The sequence below is a fragment of the Marmota flaviventris genome, chromosome 15 (genome assembly GCF_047511675.1).
Source record: "Marmota flaviventris isolate mMarFla1 chromosome 15, mMarFla1.hap1, whole genome shotgun sequence".
Classification (NCBI taxonomy): Eukaryota; Metazoa; Chordata; class Mammalia; order Rodentia; family Sciuridae; genus Marmota; species Marmota flaviventris.
Genome location: NC_092512.1, coordinates 69,948,925 through 69,974,615, shown reverse-complemented (window position 1 = coordinate 69,974,615; position 25,691 = coordinate 69,948,925). Strand labels below are relative to the sequence as shown.

Sequence of the window (25,691 nt, the reverse complement as noted above, 5' to 3'; positions counted from 1 at the left end):
TGTGAGAACCATGGGGTTTACAAACCCCTCAAAGGTTAAGCTTTTACATTCATGCCAGAAATTATACATTTTGGAAAAACCCACAAGGAAGACAGAGGGATTGCCTTTGTTCTCTCCTGTAGATTTTAAAAATGGGCTGGCAAAGTTTGCTTTTGGTATAGTTATGCCTAAAGATAGGGATATAAACTTTATGACCTCCCAAAGTAACTTTCAGACCAACAGTTTTATTTTGCCTTCAAGGGACTGTTCCTTTTCCACACCCTAAGCTGGGTGATTGGCCAGTGAGGGAGGATGATGTTTGGACCAGCTACTAGCACAGGTGAGTGTGGCTCAGTCCCAATCCTCAAGTTTTCTTCTCTGTCCTGTGAACCTCGGCCAATGCAAGGCACCTGGGAAGGGTCACCTCTAGTCAGCCTCGAAGGCGCTGTTGGTGGCTCCCACGTATTCAGACTTCTTCTTGTGCCTGGTCCACATTTTCCGGAGGATGCCAGGGACACCGCAGGAGGCACTGCCTGTCAGTGGCAGAGAAGCCTCTGCACCCTGGGGGAGAGTTGGATACTCTTCCATCATCTTCTTGAGATGTCTGGATCTAAAGAAAAGCCAGGGGTGGGTAAGGTAATCACTTCACTGAACCAGACACTCTCCTCCTCTGCTTCTCCATCCTGTGATTAGGCTCTGCAGAGCTGAAGGGTTTTTTGGGGGGGAGACCCACAAGAAAATATCCCCCCCGGGGGAGGCTCCTATAGGGTATGGGGAGGACATAACTCTGGCACAGTGAGTCATGGGATCTCATGTTCTGCTCCTGTCCCCATCTTTGGGGCCTGACCTTGTAAAGCCTCCATTTTCCCACCCCTCCCACCTCCACATGAGAAATCTCGAGGAAAGGGCAAATTCCCCAAAGCATCAGCCACTGAAAGAGTGTTTGCCTTGGGGTTGAATCCTACTTTCCACTTACTAGGGGACTCAAGCAAGTGACTTATCAGCCTGTTTCCTCCTATGCAAAGTGGGGATAATTTCACCTAATTCCTAGGGCGTTTGTGGAGAGGAAAATGAGGTAATTAAGCATCCGTGTGCATGCATGTTGTAGACCTTCAATAAATGTGCATCTCCTGAGGTGCTCCTTTTAGGCAAAAAATAGAGGTCTTTTCAACACTGGGGTCCAGGAATGAGAATAACTGAGTTGAGAGAAAGAGTCATTTGAGAACCCTTTGCCATGCAGCTATGTGGACCTGAAAGTTGACCTCTGTTAAGGCACAGTGAAGTTTGTGCTGGTCTACTCGAACTCAGCTGTCAGCAACAGCTATCACCACTTAGAAGGATTTGTAAACGAGGATGTAATACAAGCCAAATGATGATTTTTTTTTTAACTTTTCTCCAGTTAAGTCCCAATACATTGAATGACACATAGCTTTTATTTATTTATTTTTTAACTAAGGATTGAATCCATGGTGCTCTATCACTGAGTCACACCCTCAGCCCTTTTTATTTATTTATTTTTATTTTGAGACAGGGTCTCACAAAATTGTGGAGGCTGGCCTCAAACTTGCTGGGATTACAGGCATGTGCCTGGCTATGATTTGGCTTTTATTATTTATATTTAAATATGGGTTGTTTCCTCCCAAAAATCATGTAAAAATTTAATCCCCATTATTAGACATTAAGACACTTCTCAGAAGAGGATATACAATCAATCAACAAGCATATGAAAAAATGTTCAACATCTCTAGCAATTAGAGAAATGCAAACTAAAACTACTCTAACATTTCATCTCACTCCAGTCAGAATGGCAGCTATTATGAAGACAAACAACAACAAGTGTTGGCGAGGATGTGGGGGAAAAGGCACACTCATACACTGCTGGTGGGACTGCAAATTGGTACAGCCAATCTGGAAAACAGTATGGAGATTCCTTGGAAACCTTGGAATGGAACCATCATTTGACCCGGCTAGCCCATTCCTCAGTTTATACCCAAAGGATTTAAAAACAGCATATTACAGGGACACAGCCATATCAATGTTTATAGCAGCACAATTCACAATAGCTAAATTGTGGAACCAACCCAGATGCCTTCAGTAGATGAATGGATAGGGAAACTTCAAATGGTGTGAAAATACTTTGTGTACAACCAGTGACTTGAAAAATTGTGCTCTATATGTGTAATATGAAATGAATTACATTCTAACATCATGTATAACAAACTAGAATAAATAATTTAATAAAAAAAGCACAAGGAAAAAAAAGACATTAAGAGATGGGGTCAGGCAATACTTTCAAGAGGTAATTAGGGCTCTGCCTTCAGGATTAATTCATTCGTGCAATCAATGGGTTATCTCTGGATTAGGTGTGCCAGAAAAACAATTTGATGGGCTGGGGTTGTAGCTCAGTGGAAAAGTGCTTGCCTAGTATTTGTGAGGCACTGGGTTCAATTCTCAGCACCACATACAAATAAGTAAAATAAAGGTCCATCAGCAACTAAAAAAAATACTAAAAAAAAAAAATTTGGCTAGGTCTCTTCTACGTTCCCTATCTCTAGCCATGTGATATCTTATTGCCAGGGGCTCTGCCAGCCAAAAAGCCATCAGAGGCAGCCCCTTGACCTTGGCTAGTGCCATGAACCAAATAGCTATTTTCTTTATAACTTAACCAGTCTGCAATATTGTGTTATTAGTAGCAATAATAATAATAATAATAATTAATGGACTAAGACAATATTTTCACACGTGGTCTTTTGGATGTGTGCTGAACACTTCCCCAAGAACATGGCTTCCCAACTACTGGTTGGGAGTTTCTTGAACAATGTTAACAGCAGTTTGAGTTAAACTCTCAGCACATGATTTCATTCAGCTCTCACAATAAGCACTCTAGTTGGGTACTCCTGTCTTTCTGCTTGTTTTTAAATAGATGAGGGTGTAGAGGGCAGAATAACTTGCCTGAAGTTGGAGTGGGTGGAACTGCTAGGCTAGAAAGCAGATGAATTGCAGATTCTTGCTGTCTTCAGGCATTGAAGGCAGTGAGGAGGCACTGGAGGAATAGCCACTCCTATTACCCTAGCTGCTGGCTCTGGATTAGAGTTAACAGGAGCACTGGGGTTATAGTTTGGTTTGAAACCACAGTATTTTATACATTTCTTTACCTGTGGGCAGGGGCCCCTAAATGAATTCATGAGGCATTTCTGACATCATTGGGTAAACAGGAGGTTCTGAGTATGGCTTGAAATTACATTCATCTAATTAACCAAAAACCCTCCCAAGTGACAATTCTTTAAGCCTACAGAGTGGTGTTAATGAAGTGGAAACCATGAAAAACATTTCGGCTTAATCTCAGGGAAACAGTTGATGAGGCGCTACCCAGACCCAGGATTATGTCCCTCATTACAAGGTAATCTACAGCTGGCAAGGGTTTTGTTTTAGTATTTTGAGAGTCTGAAAACCAGGCCACCTGTTACTCTCCTGCACAAGACCAGGACTGGGTGGGGAGCCCTGCACCTGGCAGGGCTGGAAGGCACCGTACTTACCCTCTCCCCAGAACAGCTCCGTTCTCTGAGCCTGTGGCTGCCACCTCTGGTGCAGCCGGAGATTTCACTGAGATCCGGGCCACTGGAGGAATCTGTGTTGTGAGGAAAGGAGAGGGAATTGAGTAGTGTCCATGTTCCACCCTGGGAACTACCACCTACCTGGGCAATAGCTTTTACCCTTGTCCAGTATTAGCCCTAAAAAGCCTTGTGATAACTGAACTGGGCTCTACCTCTAAAGTCTGATTCAGCAGATCTGATGGGTGCCTGAGCATCAGCATTGCAAACAGTGTCCCAGGTACTGCTGGTCCTGGGATCCCACTTTCAGAACCACTGGCCTAGAGACACTTGAGTGTCTCTCAATTGAGTGCTGCTCAATCTTACATGAGAGCTGTCACCCTCCCACCAACATCATCTGTGTCGGTTGTCAAGTCCTTCAGATTCTGGCTTGGAACAAGCTGCCTACACTACAGTCAGCCTCTCCAATTGCTCTGCTGCAGCCTTCAAGGGACAGTTACCTCAGATCTCCTTGTTTGTTGATCAGACCTTCCCTACATCCTGGAATTGCCATGACTTTCCACAGCAGGGCAGACTGAGGCCAACTCTGAAGCCGTTTCTTGAAGGTTCCACAACACTGGATTCAACCCTATCTATGGCAGCTCAGCCTTCTGCTATTCCCCATGTGTCATTAGATCCACTTCCTGTTCCTGCAGGAGTGGACCTGCATTCCTTAACGCTATTCACAGCTCTGTATCTTTTCCTTCACTCTCTGGATCAAGGTCTCATCTCTGCCTGTCCTTCAAGGCAACTTTTTCCAGGAAGCCTTCCTTCAGCCTGGTGGACCAAGCGGCTCTTTCTCTGTCTCCAACTCTCCAGAGCACTGTCTATGTGACACATTATGGCATCCCACCCACTCTGGTTTTAAATTCTCCATTTGCTTCATATGTGTGTCCAGTCTCTTGGTCTATAGAAAGATTGAAAGGTGAGTGGCAGAGTCTGGGACTTAACCTATTTGGTAGCCCCTTCTACAGGAGGTGGTAAGGACTCAAGGAGCATGTACTGAATTGAAAATTAACTGATGGCCTAACCAGAGCTAAGTCCAGAGGTTGCTTGTCAAAGGACACACATTATGCTTTGTTCTTCCACCCCAAGCCAGATCAAAGGCTTCAAGTCATCACATTCCTGAAATCACTGGGAAATTCCCGGTCAAGGACACTGCTGTTTGCCACCTCCTTCTCGCCTGAGCTGGCCAAAGGTTGTAGGCAGAGTTACTGTGCCACCTTGTGGTCCCTCCCAAGCACATCCTCCCCTTGGTGCCAGTGGCCCTGCGAATGTTCACCCACGGCCCCTTAGCTTTGGAGGAAAGGCCCTTGTTCACACTCCTTTCCCCCTCTTTCCTTGGTCCCATCTCACCCAGTGCATGTCTGTATTGAATCAGATTTAGTTGTGTGGGTTCTGGATTGCTCTCCTGCCCTAGGGTAATGAACTGTGGGACTCAGCCTCACTGTTTCCAGGCCTGTAGGAAATGCTGCCTTTTCCTCCTCTTCATCACTATCACCTCATACCTATCACTACTCTATACCACCCCAGCTCCCTCTGGCCAGTTACTGCAGCTGCTACTCTGCCAAGGGTGCTGTCTGAGCCCACCTGAAGGCCTGGGGGCAGGTAATCCAAGGTCATGAGCTACTCTCTTCCCCTTAACCTTGATCCTTCTCTGGCTCAGCCAAGGGTAGCTGTTCTGTCACAACCTAAGGCATCAACTGCCTGGTCACCCCACTTTCCCCTGAGTTTAAGTTTGGAGAAGCCCTGATAACAACTTTCCCCTCCTCTCCTTTGTGTGGTTTTCCTAGTATACTGATGACTTAAATCAGATCCCTGGATTAGGTATCCTGCCCAGACCAAGAGCCATGTACCCACATCTCTGTCTAATTTGTTCCATAGAGAGGAAGGGCTGGCCAGACAACCTCTGGGGTCTCACATTGTACCATCTATACATCTTGGGAGCTGACACTGACTGAAAGGGCCTGGGGTGCCAGATATGACTTCAACTCCAGTTACTGCTGACTCTGCAAAACCAGAGAGAACCCAACATTCAAGCCCAGAAGATGACATAGGAGAAGAGATAGATGTGGAGATGTACCACCTGATTCCTGTTCAAGGAAGGACAGAGGGTGAATATGAAGGCTCTTGGCTTCTTTAAAGGGTCACCTCGCCCAAGGGGCAACCCACATGCTATGCTGAGGTGGAGTGAAGAGGGGCCATAAAAGCTTGACCATTTTGGCTCAATTCAGATTCACCTGGTGGGGAATACTTATCCTAGAGTTCCCCGACAGGAGATGTTGGATTTGCATCATGGTTCAGCCACTCCCTCCACCAAACTCTGCCTCCTTACTCCTGTTACTCATTCCTAATATGCATCTTGCACTTCAAACTCCAAATCCCAGAGTGTGCTTTGAGAGAACTTGACCTTTAGCAGATGCCTCAGAAGTCTCTATACTGAGATGGCTGGTTGTTGTGGGCTGTTTCTTTCAAACTGAAGCCTAAACCCCAATGTGATGATATGGGAAGGTGGAGAGTATGAGGGGTGATCAGGCTTACATGAAATCATCAGGGTAGAGTGCTGATGGTGGTATTAGAACCCTTATAAGAAGAAAAGGAGATTCCAGAGATCTGTCTCCAAACACCTACAGAGGAAAGGCTGTGTGAGCACATAGCCAGAAGGCAGCCATCTTTACTCTGGGAAGAGGGCCCTCACCACAACCTGAATCTGCTGACACCTGATTTTGGATTTTCCAGCCTCCAGAAATGTGAGGAAGAGTTGTTTAAGCCCCCAAGTCCATGCTATTTTGTTATAGCAACACAAACTGACTAAGACACTAGGGTTTTGTGTTTTTTGTGGTGTTTGAGAACCTTATATCTCTTTACCCCTCTTGCTGCACCTGCCACTTAGCTACATTCACCTGATGGGGATTATGCTAAAAGCCAGTTTCCGTCCCCCACCCCCATATATGAGCTGTCTGCTGGGTCACAGCTTCTGATTCCCTAAGAACTGAATTTCTTGATGAATAGAGAAGCAGTCAGTGATGTGCCACAGGCACACAAAGCAAAGTCAATTAATAGCCTTTAGGAGCAAAGACCACAGTTCCGCTTTTCTAATAATCTTCAGGCCTGGGCAAAGGACACTTAGTCTCTCTTCATGGCTCAGGAGAAACAGAAATAGTGAGAAGTTTAAAGCACAGCAGCTCTAACTAACCAGGCTTATTTTTTACTTACCAGCGATTTTCCATATGCTCGATTCCCACACAGATTTGATGCTTTGGGTTCAGAAATCCCCACTGCAAAGATGAACAGAGAAGATATTACTCAGTGGTACTCAGAGTTCTGCCTCCCCCTGGTTCTGCATTAATTATTATTTTTTTAGCCAATCAATCACAGAAGGGAATTTCTCAAGCAGCAAAACCAGAGAGTAAGGTCAGGTTTTGATCCCTGCCAAGTGGAGTCGCCTGCATCCCTGACACTCTTCTGGAGGTGGGGGACATGGGCTGGAACTAAGATCTACATACCATCCAGGTGTCAATGAAGGCTCATCAATTGTAACAATCATATCACTTGGTGGGGGATGCTGGTAGCTGGGGGAGGGGTGCATGTGTGGAGGTGGGAGGGGGACATATGGGAAATCTGTACACCTTCCGCTGAATTTTGCTATGAACCTAAAACTGTTCTAAAAAAATAGTTTCTGAGAACCACACATGTGGAAGCACTTGGCACTATGTCTGCCTGCAGAAAGTGGTCAGGCTCCTCCTTCTTTTCTAAGGCGTCACCTCAGGTCACAAGAGGGTAGAGATTATCAGGTCTGTATACCTGGGATCAATTTGGTAACATGGAACTTCTGGACACCTCTCTAGAAATGAGCAAGAGAAGTTGTATCTGCAGTAGGAAGTTCAGCCCATTTGGTGGAAGAACTGGAGTTCACTGGTTCAGAATTCTGAGATATTGGTTACATAAGATGAATGTGCAGAGACTCTTCTAATACGTTTATTCTAGATGCCCTAATCTACTTGTAATTTCTACCATGAAGCCTGCAACAGCTGCTTCTTTTTTCCTCTTTCTTCTTCTTTTGCATTACTGGGGATTAACCTGGTGGTACTTACTGTGCTACTAAGCTACATTCCCCAGCCTTTTAAATTTTATTTTGAGAGAGGGTCACCAAGTTGCTGAGGACCTTGCTAAGTTGCTGAAGCTGGCCACAACATAGCAATCCTGCTTCCTGAGCTTCCTGAGTAACTATAAATTTTAGATGATCATGTTGTTGCTTGGAATTCTCAGAACTACCAATTCTTGAATCATTTTTTATTTCACTTTGCCTAAATAAACTTTACAGAATTCTTATTTATTTATTTTGCTGTTCTAGAGATCAAACCAGGCCTTATGTACCTAATCAAGCACTCTATCACTAAGCTACGGCCCCAGCCCCAACTCTACGAAACTTAATTGATCTAAGAGGATTATCAATATATATATATTGGTTTATTTCAACTTATATATATATAAGTTGTAGTTGACACAATACCTTTATTTTATTTTTATGTGGTGCTGAGGATGGAACCCAGGGCCTCTCACATGCCAGGTGAGTGCTCTACCGCTGAGCCACAACCCCAGCCCAGGGGGTTACCTTTTAACACTACTGATATCAAACTTAACAAATGGTGCATGGCCATTAATAACAGTAGCTCATAGCTTTGTCTCTGTTTGCCAGGCACTGTGATGAGCATAAATCATTAATACAGTGAACCCTCCATAGTCACAGGTTCTTCATCTGTGGATTCAAATACCTACAGATTGAAAATATTTTAAAAAATGTTTCTGTACTGACTATAAATAGATTTTTTTCTCCTTTCTTTTTGTATCAGGGATTGAAGGGACACTTAACTACTGAGCCACATCCTCAGGCCATTTTATTTATTTATTTATCTATCTATCTATTTATTTTTGAAACAGAATCTTGCTAAGTTGCTTAGGGCCTTACTAAGTTGCTGAGGCTGACTTCAAACTTGTGATCCTCCTGCCTCAGCCTCCCTAACTGTTGGGATTACAGTGCCCAGCTGAGTAGACTTATTTTCTTGTCATTCCCTATAACATATAGTAAAGCAACTTACATAGCACTTATATTATTAAAAGTAATCTAGAGATGATTTAAAGTATGCTGGAGGAGTATAGGTTATCTGCAAATATGACACCATTTTATATAAGGGGCTTGAGCAATTGTGGATGTTGGCATCCGAGATGAATGGACCTCAAAATTGATGCCTCATGGATACCAAGGGACAACTGTATCTTATTTAATCCTTACTGGAACACTAAGAGGCAAATATGATAGTTTACACTTTCTAGTTGAGGAAACTGAAACTAGAGAGATCCATAACCATTCTAAGGAAGTCATTATGGAGTAGTCAAGAGATCTCTTTGGTGGTCCCGCAGGCCTAGGGGAGGCTTGGCCAAAGGGCCCAGCCTGTAGGAGGAGATGGCTTTTTTTTTTAGTTTTAGGTGGACACAATATTTTTATTTTATTTTTATGTGGTGCTGAGGATTGAACCCAGTGCCTTACATGTGCTAGGCGAGCGCTCTGCCTGGAGCTACAACCCCCACCCAGAGAAGGCATTTTCCAGGTGGGGAGAGACAGGAAAGGTAAGCCATAGAGCGAAAAGTGCCAGTGAAAGTCCAGATAGGCGGAATATTAGAAGTGTCACAGAATTACACTGCAGCTCAGTCTATCTACCTAACTGATAGAAAGGTGGGGACAGGAGTGTCACTAGAGGTGGACTGGGAGAGGCCAGGTTGGCCTAGAGGGGAGGAGGGAGAGGGAAGGAGGGAGGTGCTTAAAGCACAAGGATGATGGGGGCAAATTTCTGCTTCAGGAGGACTACGCTGGTAGCCTCGTAGAGGGAGGGGGACTAGATTTTGAGGCCCCTCACGGACAGTGTTCTCCACATACTTGAGATTCAGGGAATCTCATCCTGCACCTTGAGGTAAGTATAACAGGGCAAGATAAGAACTACCTAGTAGTTGACAGGGTCTGTGTTCAGCGTATAAAGGAGTGGGGCAGAACAAGAGGGTGTTAAGGACCTCACTGGCTCCAGACTTGCTGGCATGATGAATAGCAGCTCCTGCTGAGAAAGCAGCTTTCCACTTGTCTAAACAAGCTGGTTCTGAGGTACTCTGGTTTATTTCATTCAGTCCCACAGACAGCTGATTTTTCCAGTCCTGGGAGGTGAGACTATCTCTTTTCCAAGCACCTGAGGTCTCATGCTGAGAGCTCCCTGCCTAGTCTTCTGACTTCAGAGTCCTTGAGGTTCCCAAGTCTCCTCAAAGCATCTCTCTCCCAAGTAAAAAGGCCACAGCATCCAAGAGCCTTCTCCTATGGCTCAGACAAAAAAGCAAGTCCCTAGATCCAAGATCCTCAGAGATATACAGCTAAATCCCTAGATCCAAGATCCTCAGAGATATACAGCTTTCTGAGAGGAGGGAGTGAGACTCAACACCTATGGATTGGTGTCTAGCCTTTATTTGAAGAGCATCAGGATATGGCTTTGTCTCAAAAAAGCTCCCTCCTTTCCATCCTCTCTGGAATCTATCAGACTGGGGGCTGAAGGAATTGAATCAATGCCCAGTTCAATCTCCTTTTTTTTTTTTTTACATCTGACTAGCACATCCCTGCATGAGCTGACTGTCACGTGCTGGGCAGATTCTTTCCATTCCATCACGTGTTGCTCTTGTCTTTCAAGACTGACTCGGCAGTCCAAGCTGACACAAATTACTTAGAAAGGTATTGAAAGTGACCCTAAAACTAGATGGTTGGGGAGACATTATTCCCTGGGGGAAGGGACACTAGCTAGGGAATCCAGAGACCTGAGATTTCACCTTGGCTATGGCAAACAAGCAGTGTGACCTTGGGTAAATCGAACAGTTTCTATAATTTCAGTTTCCTCTTCTATAAATTGGTAAAGGGGCAGCTGCAGTAGATCAGAGGTTCTCTGCCTCTAGCATGCACAGGAATCGTGTGTGTACGCGCACGCGTGCACGTGTGCGCGCACGCATTAAAACACAGATTGATGTGTCATAATCTGGAGGTTTCTGATTCCATAAAGTTTTCATTTCCAACAAACTTCCAGCTCCTGCTCTTGATCCCAGGGCCCACTTTGAGAACCACTGCATTAGATCATCTCTAAATCCTTGCTATTCAATCTGTTGTCTCTGGAGCAGCACCATCAACATTATAGAGTGTGTTAGAAACATAAAATCTCTGAGCCCACCTAGTTCTCCTAAATTAGAATCCTGCATAAAAACAAGACTCCCAGGTGATTCTTTTGCACACTAATTTTTGAGAAGCATGGCTCTAAATTCACTTCAATTTGGTAGCAAATAGAAATATTCTGCCTCTTTTTCTCTTTCCACGCACATGCATCCACCCACTCACCTATACATAGACACAGAGAAAAATCTTATCATCTCCTCTTAATTTGCAAGGCAGATTGTGGTTTTCCTAATGCCTTCACTTCACATACATATACATATATACAATCACTTAACCGGAGCTCAATTTGAGTGTTTTTATACATAGAGTTATAAGGGCAGGATCAGGTTCTTAGTGACCAAAGAAACTTTAGACGTCTAGCCTAGCACCCAACCAGGGAAAATGAAAACAAGAGGAGCCGCATGAGTGGATGGGAAGAGAAGATGGGTGAAGGGACACGCTCAAGGGAGTCTTATTGCAGTTCTTATAGAATATAACATTGTTAATGCACAAAAGTTTTGAGAAGGACACCCTAAACTTTCTATTTTGTATTTTTGGAATTAAAAATATGAATAACTTCAGGTTGTAGGCATAACAGAAATATCCTAAACCTGCAAAAAATTAAAGGCTAAATGTCATCATAGACTTGAGTGGGCCACAGGCAGAATCCCATTTCACTGTTTGGGTGGAAGCCATTTATAAAAAACAAAATAAAACAACAACAACAAAAAACAAACAAACAAACAAACAAACAAACAAAAAACCACCAAGGTAAGATTGTTAAGTTTCCAGTTTCCAAAACAGATTTGCCCCTAAATTCTTTTTATAGATTAAGTCAAATTTGGTAAATTGGCAAACACACACACACGAGTTAAGTAAATAATGTGAGCATCCTTCACTTCTTCACGCTTCATGGGTCAAGATTTTCATGTCCCTGAGCGTAAAGATTTGCATCCCCTGAGTACAGCACTGCTCCCTGAGGAGCAAGATGGTAGACAAGAGCAACTTCACTGGGTGCACAGGCAGAAGCCAGTGTTTTATAGGCAGGTGATGTAGGGCTGCGGTGGGGGTGAGGCCTGAGAGCAGGTGCTTTCCTAGTGGAAACAGCATTTGTGTGGGAAAGGCGCAGATGTTGGCTCACCTGGCGCCCCACGCCCAAGGTGCTCTGCTCACCTGGCCTGCCTGAGGCTGCCAGAGGAACACATGGACCTTTGGAAAACACCAGACAGGACGCATAGGCGTGCAACCTGCTCTATGGAGGTCACTGCGCGCAGCGCGGTTTAGGAACCGGGCCTGGGACTCACTTACCAGGTCTGGCGGGGGTTTTGGTGGGATGCGCCCCTGGAGGCCTAGCGTTCTGCAGCCGGCCGAACCTGCGGCCATCAACTGCATCCCGACGGTCGCTGCGGTGAGGCAGCAGCTCCAGCGGCCGGGGAGTGTAGAGGTCCGACTCGATCACCACCTGCCGGGCGGAAAAGGGACAGTCAGCTTATTCCTCTCCGGACTCAAGACCTGCGGCCCCAGCACTGGAGCTTTGCAAGATGGACCCTGTATGGACAAGGATTTTTGCAGACTTCCTCATTCCAGTGCATGCTAGGAGCAGCAAGAAAGATTGGGTACAAAACTTGACTTCAGACTGTCAAATAGTGTCATGGTGCAAGAAAGTGAGGGTTCTGGAGGTCCCTCTACAGTTGTGTGCCTGGGCCATCAGGACAGCTGCTCCATGGCCAGAGGTGTTTTGATAACAGGACAGGCTATTTGAAGGGAAGATGGTCTGGAAACCAGGGTCTTATGGTCTTTATAGCTAAATGGCCAACATCCTTGTTTATGCAGCGAAAGGTTTTTGGATGCTCTAGAGGAAGGAAGAACTAGGAAGAGACTTGAGGCCCAACTGATTCTCAGGTTTTAAAAAAGAAAACAAGAAAGCAAACAAAAATTGCTGGCAAAACAGGAGCGTTAACATAAGCCTGTAATCCCAAAGACTCGGGAGGCTGAGGAAGGAGGATCACAAGTTCAAGGCCAGCCTTAGCAATTTATTGAGGCACTATCTCAAAATAAAAAGGGCTGTGGGATGTAGCTCAGCGGTAGAGTGCCCCTGGGTTCCATCCAAGAAAAAAAAATTGTGTCATTACTGAACATATACAGTCTTTTTTTCTTGTTATTCCCTAAATAATAAGTAGAACGACTTTTTACGTAGCATTTCATTGTTTTATGTAACAAGTAATTTACAGATGCTTTAGCGTATAGGGAGCTTATGGAGCATGGAAATACTACATCATTTCATATAAGGAACTTGAACATTGTAAATTTTGGGTATCCCAGGGGGTACCCATACTGAGGATACCAAAGGACAAATATACTTAAGACATTGAAATAATTTACATGTAAAAACCAGAGACAAATAATAGCAGCCATTTTATCTTAATATGGGGAGTCATGAAGGGAGTCTTAGAGTCTGGGCTCAGATCCTGCATATTTTATCCATATCCAGGACACTGGGGTCATTCACTCTGAATGTCCTCACTCCTTGAACCTCATTAGAACCTCCAATATTCTGCAGCTTTGCTGAGGTCTGCATTCACCCATTCACTAGCTTCTTCCATCCACAGCTGTCCTGCAAGGGCACAGTCTGTACCAGATCTTGGACTCACTGTGCATTTGTGAGTGAGGCAGACAGTTTCATCTCTTTACAGTCTAGCCTCTGGCAGATCCCCTTCAGTTGTCCACACATAAACAATTCTGTTGCTTTTGGAGGATGCTGAAGCAAAAATGAATGGCTTTTTAAAAATATGAGAATAGGGTAGCATTTAAACTCAGTGGAGAAAAATTAAATCTTTAATATTATTGGAATAAATATCAGACCTTTAGGGAAAATAGATCTCTGTTCATTTCTGGAAATGAATACCAGCAGATCAAAACCATATATTAAACAGCAACTAACACTAGAGTAGAATATAGCTCAATATAACATTTGTTACATATAATGGAGAATTACCTCTATATTCATAGAACTCCTACAAATCAATTAGATTTGGAAGATATAGAAAAATGAGGCAAAGGTATGATCTGGTAATTGACAGTAGAAATATAAATGGTCAATAAGCATGAAAAGATACTGAACACCATTAATAATTAAATGTAAATTAAGACAATAATTATTTCCTCCCTGCTATCAGATTATTAATGAAGATAAAAACTCCATTTGGGGTCAGGCCAACCTGAGTTCATACTTCAATTCTGACACTTTATAATTATGTGGAAAGGGGATATTAGTGCTGACCCTTGCTGAACTGAGGCATAGTAAAAGTCCACCATTAGTAGGATTTTTAGTAGCACATTTTGCTCTTTTTTTCATGCCATATATTTATCTACAGCACTGAGAGTGGTTTTAAGTCTTCTGAAGGCCAGATTTTTATGTCACCCACAGAGGAATATAAGAGAAGCTGTCACTCTTTGCTTTACTTTACCACAAATAGTCTTTTGCTTAAAAAAAATGGACGTAGCTCACATTTGGTCTTAAATGGGTTACTCAATCATCTTGGGTCCATTTTAGGACCCAAACTCTCTCATTCTGTGCCTTGGAAAAAGCTGAAGAAAATTCAGGAGCATTTAGGATTCTTCCCTGGCATTGAAAATCCCTTTTATTTTTCCCTTGAGGCAGTGCAGAAAGTGGTGATCGTGTTGGGTTTCCAGCAAGCCTTCAGTGCAGCTGAGGGTAGCACTGGTCCCCTGGGCCAGCTCATGTGTGTGTGTGTCAATCAGTGGTGAGTGCACCACACTCACATTCTGTGTGAGCTGCTCATCTCCACTCTCCTTCCTTCCTTGTAGCACTGATCTCTGCCATGATGTTACCCAGGATCTGGAATTTTCTGGATTAATGGTGGTAGTTCTGAGCCCTATCCCCTGGACACGTGTACTGTGTGGCATCAGGAACCCCTGGAAATGTAAATCTCCAGGACAGAATGAGGATCCCTTTCAGTTGTCCACACATAAACAGTGCTGTTGCTTTTACTGGATGATGAAGCAAAAATGAATGAATTTTTTTTTTAAAAATATGAGAACAAGGTAGCATTTCAATGCAGTGGAGAAAAATTAAATCTTTAATATTATTGTAATACATTGGCACTGTCAGGGCTCTTCATTGTCAACTGTTCATGACAGGGGTGCCTGATTTTATTTCCACACGCCCAGCATTCCTCTGGGAGGAGGAGTGAGGACCTGGGTGGTGTTTTCACACCCATCCTGTAGAAGGAGAAAGTGAGGCAGGATGGGAAAACCTGGGGAGTCTATGAGAAGGCACCACTGCTTTCCGTTATTTCCTCCTTTGAAGGGGAGGCAAATGTTCCCTTGCAGGAACAAGAAATACCACTTTCCTATCCCTTCCCTACACAGTTCCTGATGCCACAGTGAGGTAGGAGAACAGGTGGATGGAGGAAGTTTCCTGGGGTGGAGGTGAGACCAGCTACTTCCCAGGTCACCACTTAGGGCCAAGCGCCTCTTTAGGGTATCTTCTCCAGCCCCTCCCCCAAGTGCCAATAGCAGTCTCCTGACAGCCTGGTTCATGTTCTGGTCTATAGCACGTAGTCTGGGCTTGTTACTGGTGATCTTAGAACAAAGTGGCCTGAGAGCAGACTTTTTAGTACCCTGAGAATAGGGGTAAGATTAGAGAGGTAGGATGGTATTGACAGATATCAATGGGGAAGAAAGAGAAAGGGAAAGGTCTTAATGCTAGAATTTTCCTTTCCTAGGTCATTAAAATGCTTACTGAAATAGGGGAATATATTGGAACCACAAGCATTAGTATAATAAACTGATGCATCCCTGCTGATCTTGGAGAGGTCAGAAATAGGAAGAGCAAAGATGCAGGCTAACCCAGAAGCCTCAGGATTCATTTCCTCCTCTGACATCTGAGATCTACACTTCTGCTTATCTGCCAGTCTGGAGAGCTGGTACGGAGTTAGAAAGACAGTCAATACCTAGATGGTGGAGATTCATCATGATTTGGGGCTGAAAAGATCCACAGAAATGTTCTAATCCAATTCTCTGATTTTATACAGAGGAAAAATGAGGCCAAGATAGGTCATGTGCCTTACCAAGGTCACAGGGCTGTAAGGAACAGAGCCAATGTGAACCATGGTTTCATGCCTCCTAAGTGAATGCTCTGCATAAACCCACACAAGTGCCTACATCCAGATAAGAATTTTCAAGTGTAATTGATTGCTCAGTGCATTTCAAAAAAATCAGGAGCTCATTGCACAAGTCCCTCCCCCACAAGCTTGAAATCTGGGGACAATGTAACATTTGCAATCTCGTTTTTCCATCTTTCCTGATGACAGCCATTCTGCTCACTGTGAAGAGGCTGTGAATCACAGAGGAAGTGGCTCCATCATGCCAAAAGGCTTAACTGAACCATTCCTTTGTATAAGTCTATTCCCTTGAGCTACTCCTGTGACATCCCTGGACATCAGTATGATAAAGATGTAAATAAAGTAGCCAAAGTATCAAAAAGAGGAAGAACGGAGGAAGGAAGGAAGGAGGGAGGAATAAAAGAAGACAGATATACAGGCAGACAAACAGACACAGATCAGACTGTCTAGGGAAACATGTGACTGTGCCCTAGATTTAGGGAAAGATGTAACTCAGGAAGAGTCAGAGAAGAAGGAAGCCCTGGCGTTAAGATAGCTCAGAGAGGAAATAGATATTTGTATAGGAAAAAACTGACATCCATCCACACAGTAGCCCAAGGGGTGGGAGGAGACACAAACAAGAATTCCCAGCCAAAGAAAGTTGTAAATATTGATTGGTAGGGTTGCAAAATAAGATGAATTTTCCCAGGCAAGATAATCAATCAGAATTGCTCCCAGACCACCAAATTGGAGAAGACAAAAAGGACTCCAGAGGAAAAATAGGACCAAGAGCCAGTTGGTTGGGGAAATGAGACCAGAGACAATTCTTTTCTCTTGGGACTCACTATCTCCGTCTGTAAAAGAGGGAGGTGGAGGTGGAATAAGAGGCCTGTCTCTTTTAATTTGCCTGTGCTGTGTAACTGGGGATTGGATTTTAAAAGCAGAGGAGGGATTGGGCAACTGATAGGGGAAATTAGAGATTCAGAGGAGAGCTCAGAGGCAGAGGGCATCACTGAGCTGCCCGCCCTGAGGGCGAATGAATATTTGAAAACAAGAAGCTTCTCCACCCAAAGACCAAAAGATCTGTGAAATTGCCTTAAGGTCTAAATTACCTTCAAGCATTTCTTTCCCTTTCCATTTTGGGCAGTACCTCTCCCACTGTTTCTAGAAGATCAGAAGAACTTTCCTTCTAGACTTTGGGAGCATGAAATAGATAGAATCTTGTGCCCTACAGTCAAATTTTCTACCTATTAAAAGCCCCTCTCTTTCTTTCTTAAAAACAAAAAACATTTATTTTTTAGTTTTTAGGTGGACACAATATCTTTTTCTTTTGGACAAAGTATCTTATTTTTATTTTTATGTGTTGATGTGATGAAGATCGACCCCAATGCCTCATGCATGTTAGGCAAGCGCTCTACCCCTGAGCCACAACCCCAGCCCTCTCTTTCTTAATGTGTAAAATATTCTCAAAGTCTTTACAAAAAGGCATGCAATTGACCCCTCCAAAAAAAGACATGAATAAGAAACCCATAGAGGGAAAATATTGACATGATCCATAAATCTATGAAAAGAAGAATTACATTAAAAATAAAGAAATACAAATTAAAACCCTAGGACATTTTCATCACCTATCAAATTGTCAAAGTTTAACAGCATTGATACCATGCTGTATTGGTATGCTCTTCTGGAAAAGGTACTTTAAAAAAAAGTTGTTAGGCACTCAGCAATGGCTATAATTTGTTTTCAACATTCATATTCTCTGGCCCAGCATTTCCATAGCTATAAATTTGTCTTCAAAAACATTTTGAAGAAAAAACACTTAACAGAAGAAGAAATACAAATGGTCAACAAATATATGAAAAAATGTTCAACATCACTAGCAATTAGAAAAATGCAAATTAGAATTACACTGAGATTTCATCTCACTCTAATCAGAACGGCAATCATCAAGAATACAAGTGGTGGGAGGGCTGGGGTTTGTGGCTCAGAGGTAGAGCGCTCGCCTCTAGCACGTGCGAGACCCTGGGTTCCATCCTCAGCACCACATAAAAATAAATAAATAAATAAAGGTATGTGTACAACTAAAAAATATTTTTTTTAAAAAAAGAATGCAAGTAGCAATAAATGTTGGTGAGGATGTAGGGGAAAAGATAACACTCATACATTGCTGGTGAGACTGCAAATTGGTGCAATAATTCTGGAAAGCAGTTCGGATATTACTTAGAAAACTTGGAATGGAACCACCATTTGACCCAGTTATCTCACTCTTCTGCATATACCCAAAGGACTTAAAATCAGCATGTAACAAGGGTTCACTTGATGCTTTGAGTATATCCCTTGTGGCTTTGAAACTTACATGTCTTTTTTTTTTTTCCTCCCAACCTTCTTCTCCCTGACCTTCTTTTCCCTAATCTTCTGCTCCCTGATCTTCTTTACCCTAACCTTCTCCTTCCTGATCTCTCCTCCCTAATCTCATTTTCTCTGAATTACCTCTTTAAAAAAAAAAAAAAAAACCTGTTCCTGTTGATGGACAGAATCACAGCCTTTGGGACAGGAATCCCCTGTGTTTCTCCTTTGCTAGCAAAGCAATAAACTATCTTTTTCCTTTTTCTCAAAACTTGTGTCCTCATGTTTGGATTGGCATCGGGGACAAGGACCGAGCTTTCAGCAACAAGCATACTATAGTGAAATAGCCACAGCAATGTTCTTAGCAGCTCAATTCACAATAGCGAAGCTGTGGAATCAATCTAGGTGCCCTTCAACAGGTCAATGGACAAAGAAAATGTGGTACATATACACAATGGAATATTATTCAGCCACAAAGAAGAATGAAATCATGGCATTTGCCAGTAAATGGATGGAAGTGGAGACTACCATGCTAAGTGAAATAAGCCAATCTCAAAAAACCAAAGACCAAATGTTTTCTCTGATATACAGATGCTGATTCACAATGGGGGAGGGGGAGAGTGAAGGTCACTGGATTGGACAGGGGGAATGGGGGAGAAGGGAGGGTGCATGGGAATAGGAAAGACAGTAGAATGAACCAGACATAACTTTCCTATGTTCATGTATGAATACACGACCAGTGTAACTCCACATCATGTAGAACCACAAGAATGGGAAGTTATACTCCATATATATATATGTCATGTATAACTAAAAAGAACAAATAAAAAATTTTAAAAAAACATTTTGAAGATAAATAAATAAAAATATTTTCAGTAATATTTCTTGTGGCATTTTCTTTTTTTTACAACATTTTTTTAGTTGTCAATGGACCTTTTATTTATTTATATGTGGTGCTGAGAATTGAACCCAGTGCCTCACACATGCTAGGCAAGTGCTCTACCACTGAGCCACCACCCCAGCCCCTTGTGGCATTTTCTTAATAGAAAAAAAATGGAGGAATGCTATTTATGGATGACATGGTCAAATAATGAAACGAAAAGCATCCAGATTTGGCTTGGTAAATAATATTACATTCATTTTATACATTGGAATACTCTGTAGCCACTAAGAATGGGTAGAACTGCCTTTTTTTTTTTTTTTCCTTTTGGTACTGGGGCGCAAAACCACTGAGCCACATCCCCAGCCCTTTTTTTTTTTTTTTTTTTGTATTTTATTTAGAGACAGGGTCTCACTGAGTTGCTAAGCACCTTGCTAATTTGCTGAGGCTGGCTTTGGACTCCTGATCTTCTTGCCTCAGCCTCCTGAGCCACTGGGATTACAGATGTGTGCCACAGGACCTGGTTGATCTACAGGTTATTAATTGGCATGGAAAGATGTTCAAGATCTCTTGTTAAGTGAAATAAAAAAGCAATTGCAAAACAATATATTATTAGATGATATAGTATAATTATAATATATGGGAAAATGCACTTAAAAAACTTCCAGTGCTTACTGAATGTGTCAGTCTCCAAACTCAACATTTTGTATATTTTAAGTCACTTTCTCCTTTCCATGGTTCTTGAGATATGTATGCTTATTATCCCTACTTTAATGCTAGCAACTTGTTCACGGTCACATAACTACAGATTGATAGAACTGGGATTTCTTTTTTTTTTAACCCAGGGAATGAACCCAGAGGCGCTTAACCACTAAGTCACATCCCCAGCCCTTTTTATTTTTATTTTTTAAAAATTTGAGATAAGGTATCACAAAGTTGCTTAGGGCCTCACCAAGTTGCTGAGGCTAGCTTTGAAATTTCAATCTTCCTGCTTCCGCCTCCCAAGCCTTTGGGATTATAGGCATGCACTACCATGCCTGTTTTAGAACTGGGATCTAAAACTGGGCAATTTGACTCTAAAGTTCACATAGCTAACCATTATGTTCTATAGCATCTCAGGATTTTGTGATCCTATATTTTATATCTTGTAATGTTTGACATTTTATAATGGTCACATACTGCTTTTTAAAATTAAAAGCATTATATTTAAAGTAAAACCTGATATCATTCCCAGTACTTATTTTTTTTCTGAATAGAGAATAGGCTTTGAAAATTTGACATATTTAATAAATCAAAATAGTATTTTATGAAAAATTGTGATAGAAATAGAAACTCTAGTATAACTAAGAAGCAATAAGTTTCCCTCTTAAAGTACAAAGGTATATGGACAGTTTTTACACAAAGAAATGGATATATAAAATGCAAAACACATAACATTATTAGGCTCTAAAGAGCTGTAAACTAATTTCAAGTTACTACATATACATATTAGAGAAGCAAGACATTATAAAAAATGAAAGCCAATGTTGGTAAAGTTGGAGGTAAATGGAAAGCGTTGCTAGAAGCCCAAAAGTTGTTCAGAATTTCTGGAAGGACGTGGCAAAACTATAAGCAGAAATTGTATTTCAAAAACACGAATCCCTGCATCTAGTGCAATATCTTTCACATAGCAGAAATGCAAATATTTGATGAACGTGTGCAGGTATATTTGTATGCATGTTCTTGGAATGGAACTTTACTCGTTAATGCTACTTTGAGATCTATGCACCAAGGAATTAATCCAAAAGAATCGTATGTTTCACAGGTAAGTTCATTGCTGTGCTATTTCTAATAGTGATAAATGGAACTGTAATGCCAGCAATAGGAAAACCCTTAGGTCAGGGATGCTATGTCCATGCCATGGACTCGGTTTTTTAACCAAGAACAAAATGTGCATGTAAAGCGGGGTTTACACTTTGTGTCTGGGGAAAACAGAGCAGGGGAGTCCACTTCAGGGCTGTTTAGTATCTGGTTGACATTTGTCAGTTACTCAGCTAAGTGCAGGACAAAATGCAGCAATAGCACACGGGGCATAGAGAACACTCCTGTTGTTGACAGCAGAGGGGTAAAGAAGCCAGCATTGCTTTTGTAATGAAAGGTAGCCAAAGAGGATCAAAATTAAAGTTTCCTTACATTTTTGGTCAAGAGGTGTTGAGAGCTTTTGACTCTTCTCCTGGATGGACTGGACACTGCAAAGAGAGATTTAAAAAAAAAAAGTTTTAGAGAATGACCCTAAAAACATTGAGGTGGTTTGGATTCAAAACAGGGTCATAGAGGAGGGGATGGGAAAAGGCAGGGTTCCATTCAATTTAAAATATTACTTGGCTTGACTACACCAAAGTTAACTGCAGTGTTGTTCACAACAGCTAAAACTCAATGCAAATGCTCAGCTCATCAACAGATGAATGGATAAACAAATTGTGGTATAGCCATACAATGAAATATTATTCAGCCTTGAAAAGGAATGAAATTCTGAAATGTGCTACATATGACTCTTGAAAAGTGCTGGGTGAAATGAGTGAGACACAAAAGGACAAATACTGTTATTGTTCCCTTACACAAGATACCTAGAGTAGTCTAATTCACAGAGGTATAAAGTAGAATGGAAGTTACAAGGAACTGGGAGAATGGGGAAAATGATGAGTTATGTTTAGTGAGAACATGGTTTTCAGTTTAGGACAATGAAAATTTTCTGAAGATAGATGGCAATGAAGGTCATACAACACTGAATGTATATAATGCTACTGAACAACACCCTTAGAATGGTTAAAGTGGTAAATTCTGTGACATGTATATTTTACCACAATTTTTAAAAAAGTTTAAAGAAATCAATTAACCATAAAAATTTATATTAATTTGTTGGAAAAAAGTGTGAATTTTATTGGAAATGGAGACATCTAGGCATCTATTTTCTACATTACTGCTAGGGCAATTTACTGGAACTGAAATCCCACCACGTCCCTATCTTGCTTAGAACTGAAACGACTTCGACTTCTTATCACATATCCGTTAAGTGACATATGAGTGCTATCCTTGTTATCTTCTGCAAAGCCCTTAGAGCCTGCAGCCTGAAGGACAGTGTGCTGGTTAATGGCCCAGACTCCAGATTTCCTCTACTTGGGTGTGAATTTGAACTTGGCCACTTGCCAGTTGTGTGATAGGCAACTTACTCACCCTCTGGAAGCCTCACTATTCTCATGTGTAAGACAGGAAATAATCATGTCAGGAATAACAATGGCTTCTAATTCAGAATGTTCTGTCAAGGATTAAATGAACTGAACTTCATAAACCCTTGCCCAGACCTGGCAAAGAGCAAGTTCCCACAAATTAATGGTGATTATTAGGACTTTGCTAACATGATAAGGACAGGTGGTAGGTCAATGTCTGGAGAGTGTAGCATTCTGCTAGACATTCTGCTTCTCCCAAAACTTCCCCATTTCCTCCTGCTCTTCCCTGATTCCCCTCACCTCTCCCTCCCTATTGTTGCTTATCCCCAAAAGAATTATTTTTGATGCCACAGTACTGTCCCACCTAGAAATGAATCCACTCTGGTGTAGCTCAGGAAGTAACTTCTGGTGCAACTTCTTAGTAAAACCACAACCTTTATCTTTTGTATTTACTGTGAATTGTGTCTGTAAAAAATCTTTTCCTTAAAGGGCTCTCTTTTTTGTCTACAAAGTGATCATACACACATGCTCTCAGTTACAGATTTGGCCCATGTCCTGTGTCTTTAAAACACTTTAGAAACACCACAGCATTTTCTAGTGCAGTATTTTGTGAGGTATCAAGACGGATCAGTTTTGAATATGTAGATATTAGACCAAGCCCAACATGTGTGTCTTGGAAAAAGGAATGTGATACGTGGTAGATGTAATATTGGCTCACACGGAGATTCGCACTCTTCAATAACTCCACTGTAGGGATGGGGATCCTGAGGGCACTGAGGGGCCACTCGGTTAATGGTGGAACAAAGCACAGATTTGTAACCACTAGGCTGCACTGCCCAACTTATGCCTGGCAAGTTTGGGTTATTGCACATTGATAATCATGGCTGATCCACTGCCTTTGGGAAAGGGCCCATCTGGGAGGGCGACTCCTGTTAGGTAAAGTCAAGACAACTTTCATTTCTGCAGTTAGGACATGTGGGGATGTGAGGAAGGGTCGCAACCTCTCTCATCAGCAGTGACTCAAGGTCGCTGGCACCAGCTTCCTTCACCCAGAGCCCTTCTGCTTGAAGGCATTGAGAAGCCACAAGAGGCAGAGAAGTGGAAGGGGGTAGGGGTGGGGACTCCCATTTATGATCCAGTGGAAAACTGCAAATATACTCCTTTTCTAGAGAGGAACTTTCTGAGCTGTGAAATGTCTGTGAATACGGATGAGTACTGGGTTTAGTACTGGGAAGAGGTCATGAATGAAAAGGCAAGGAAGGAATACAGTATTAAATATTTATCTTTGAATATATTCATTGCTCCACTTACAGTAAAAATAGAAATCACTTTGTAAGTGATGTATTCACCGGTACTTACTACATGTCAGCTACTGTTCTAGACACTTAATATATTAACTCATTGATTCCCCATGCTAATAATCCTGGGAGCTAGAGTTCTGTTGCTCACTTTTACAGAAGTGGAAACTCAGAGAGGTCAAGTAGCTTAGTCAAGATCACATTAGCACAGAAGTGGCAGCAGTCTCTTAACCACTCTATCTCTGACTTTTTCTCCCTTTCAACAATTTTTAATTACAGAAGAAAGACATTATTTTCCTCTTTGCTTCCAATTTGCTTTCTCCTCATAAAAGAAGTAAAATTCAGAGGAAAATTTAGGTTCCCTTTCTAAACATCTCATGATTCTACTTCTCCCTTTCCTCAGGGCTACAGAGATCACCAATTTTATCTATATCTTTCTGGTCTGTTTTCATACTTTTCTCCAGATATGTATCCAGAAATAATATTTTGTATTTCCAAATTTACAGAAATGCTCTCATTCATGTATAATTTCTCAACCTGCTTCTTTCACCTCCTTACTCAACATGCATTTATAGGGCTAGTAGCAGAGCTCAGTGGCAGAATGCTTGCCTAGTAGGCTGCCTCCCCAGCATCGCAAAAGATAAAATAAAATTATTCATTTATGTCCATCCCTACATAAATCTATTTCATTTTTTTTTTTTTTTGTGGACCACTGTGGAGAATTCCATATTTTGATGGCACCACATTATCCATTCCCCTTTTCATGGACATTTAGGTTATTCTCCATTTTTATCCTCTTAGTATGGATGCCACTGTGAGCATTCACAAGTGAGAGTACCCCTGGGCTTTTTACCCTAAAATGGAACTGCTGGGTCAGAGGGTCAGCTTTGACTTTCAGGATCTGCAGGGAAAATTTCAACTCCTACACTTGGGCAGACTCCCAGCTCTTTATTCCTCTCTCTCTGTCTCTCAGTCTCTGTCTCTCTGGAAGTAGATGTCTCAAGCTTGATTTATTCTGTGGGCTGTCTCTTTGTGGCCAGGCTGAGGCTCGCCCTTCCCCCCGCCCTGAGCCCTGGCCCTGGCCCTGTCGGAGGCTGATACAGGAGGAAGAAGAGCAAGAAAGGAATTGTTTGAATGAGGTCTCACACTACCAGCAAACATCCAGCCCTCTTCATTCACGTCTGACAATGAGACCGGGGCTAAGCCTGAGCCAGGGGCTCTCGGGGCAGAACAGGGTCTGCAGGGCTGGAGCAGAGGCGATAGGACAGTGGGCCTCCTGCTTTGGAGGGGTGAGGGAGCTGCCCAGGAGGGACCTTCTGGATCCACTGAGCTCACACAAAGCCCTTCCCGGGACTTAACGCTGATAAAGGGCCGATAAGGTCATGCACCTTTGGGCATGCAGGGCCAGGTCGGGTTAGGCAGGGTGACCCCGGGGGGTTCTGCGGGGAGGCCAGCATGGGGTCCGGACACTATTCAACTGCTTCGCTGGACTTCAGATCGCTGCTGGAAGCCTTTGATGGCATAGTTAGAAATCATACTTTTGAGCCAGCTGGTTCTCTTTTCAGAAGCCAGTTGCTCCCTGGAGAAAATGAATCTGTCTAACTGTCCTGGGAATTTGGTTTTCGTACCTGTTTCCTTAACAATGACTGGCTGTCACTTCCATTCCGCCTGTTGGGGTGCCGGGACTGAGTTCCTGCGAAACGGGTATGGAACAGCCCTCATGTCCCTCCCCCTTGATAGATGATTGTTTGGCAATGATTGATGTTTATCCTTGTGTCTCCTTTTAACAAGGAAAAAGAAAAAAAAAAAAAAAAAACCAATACCATCCAAACCGAGGACCCATCATCCGACCTCAGGGCCCCGAGGGTCCCCCCCCTCCCGTAGTAAAACAGCACGTGAGGGTCCTCACCCTCCCGCATCAGATGCCACGCTAGGTGAGGGACAGTCAAGGGCAATTGTACTCACCCTTGGAAGGAATCACAGTGGTGAAAACTTCTATATTTTCATCGCTGCAGCTGTAGATCTGATGCAT

The 25,691-nt window shown here is 42.6% G+C and overlaps 1 protein-coding gene across 1 annotated transcript; it reads right to left on the bottom strand.

Annotated features, from left to right (window-relative positions):
- Vxn (vexin) lies at nt 1-25,691 on the bottom strand. Its single transcript, XM_027932918.2, has 6 exons — nt 25,625-25,691; nt 21,328-21,383; nt 12,112-12,265; nt 6,786-6,847; nt 3,516-3,607; nt 1-589 (listed from the first exon to the last, which is right to left on the bottom strand). The coding sequence occupies exons 1-6, from the start codon at nt 25,689-25,691 to the stop codon at nt 406-408; spliced, it is 615 nt and encodes a 204-aa protein (XP_027788719.1). The 3' UTR covers nt 1-405.

Bases quoted from the DNA above. Each gene is read 5' to 3' on its own strand.
- Vxn (XM_027932918.2), bottom strand. From the start codon at position 25,691: ATGCATCAGATCTACAGCTGCAGCGATGAAAATATAGAAGTTTTCACC. The intron at 21,384-25,624 runs GTGAGTACAATT...CTCTCTTTGCAG, and splicing joins CACTGTGATTCCTTCCAAGG to TGTCCAGTCCATCCAGGAGA. The intron at 6,848-12,111 runs GTAAGTGAGTCC...TCATCTTTGCAG, and splicing joins CAAAACCCCCGCCAGACCTG to TGGGGATTTCTGAACCCAAA.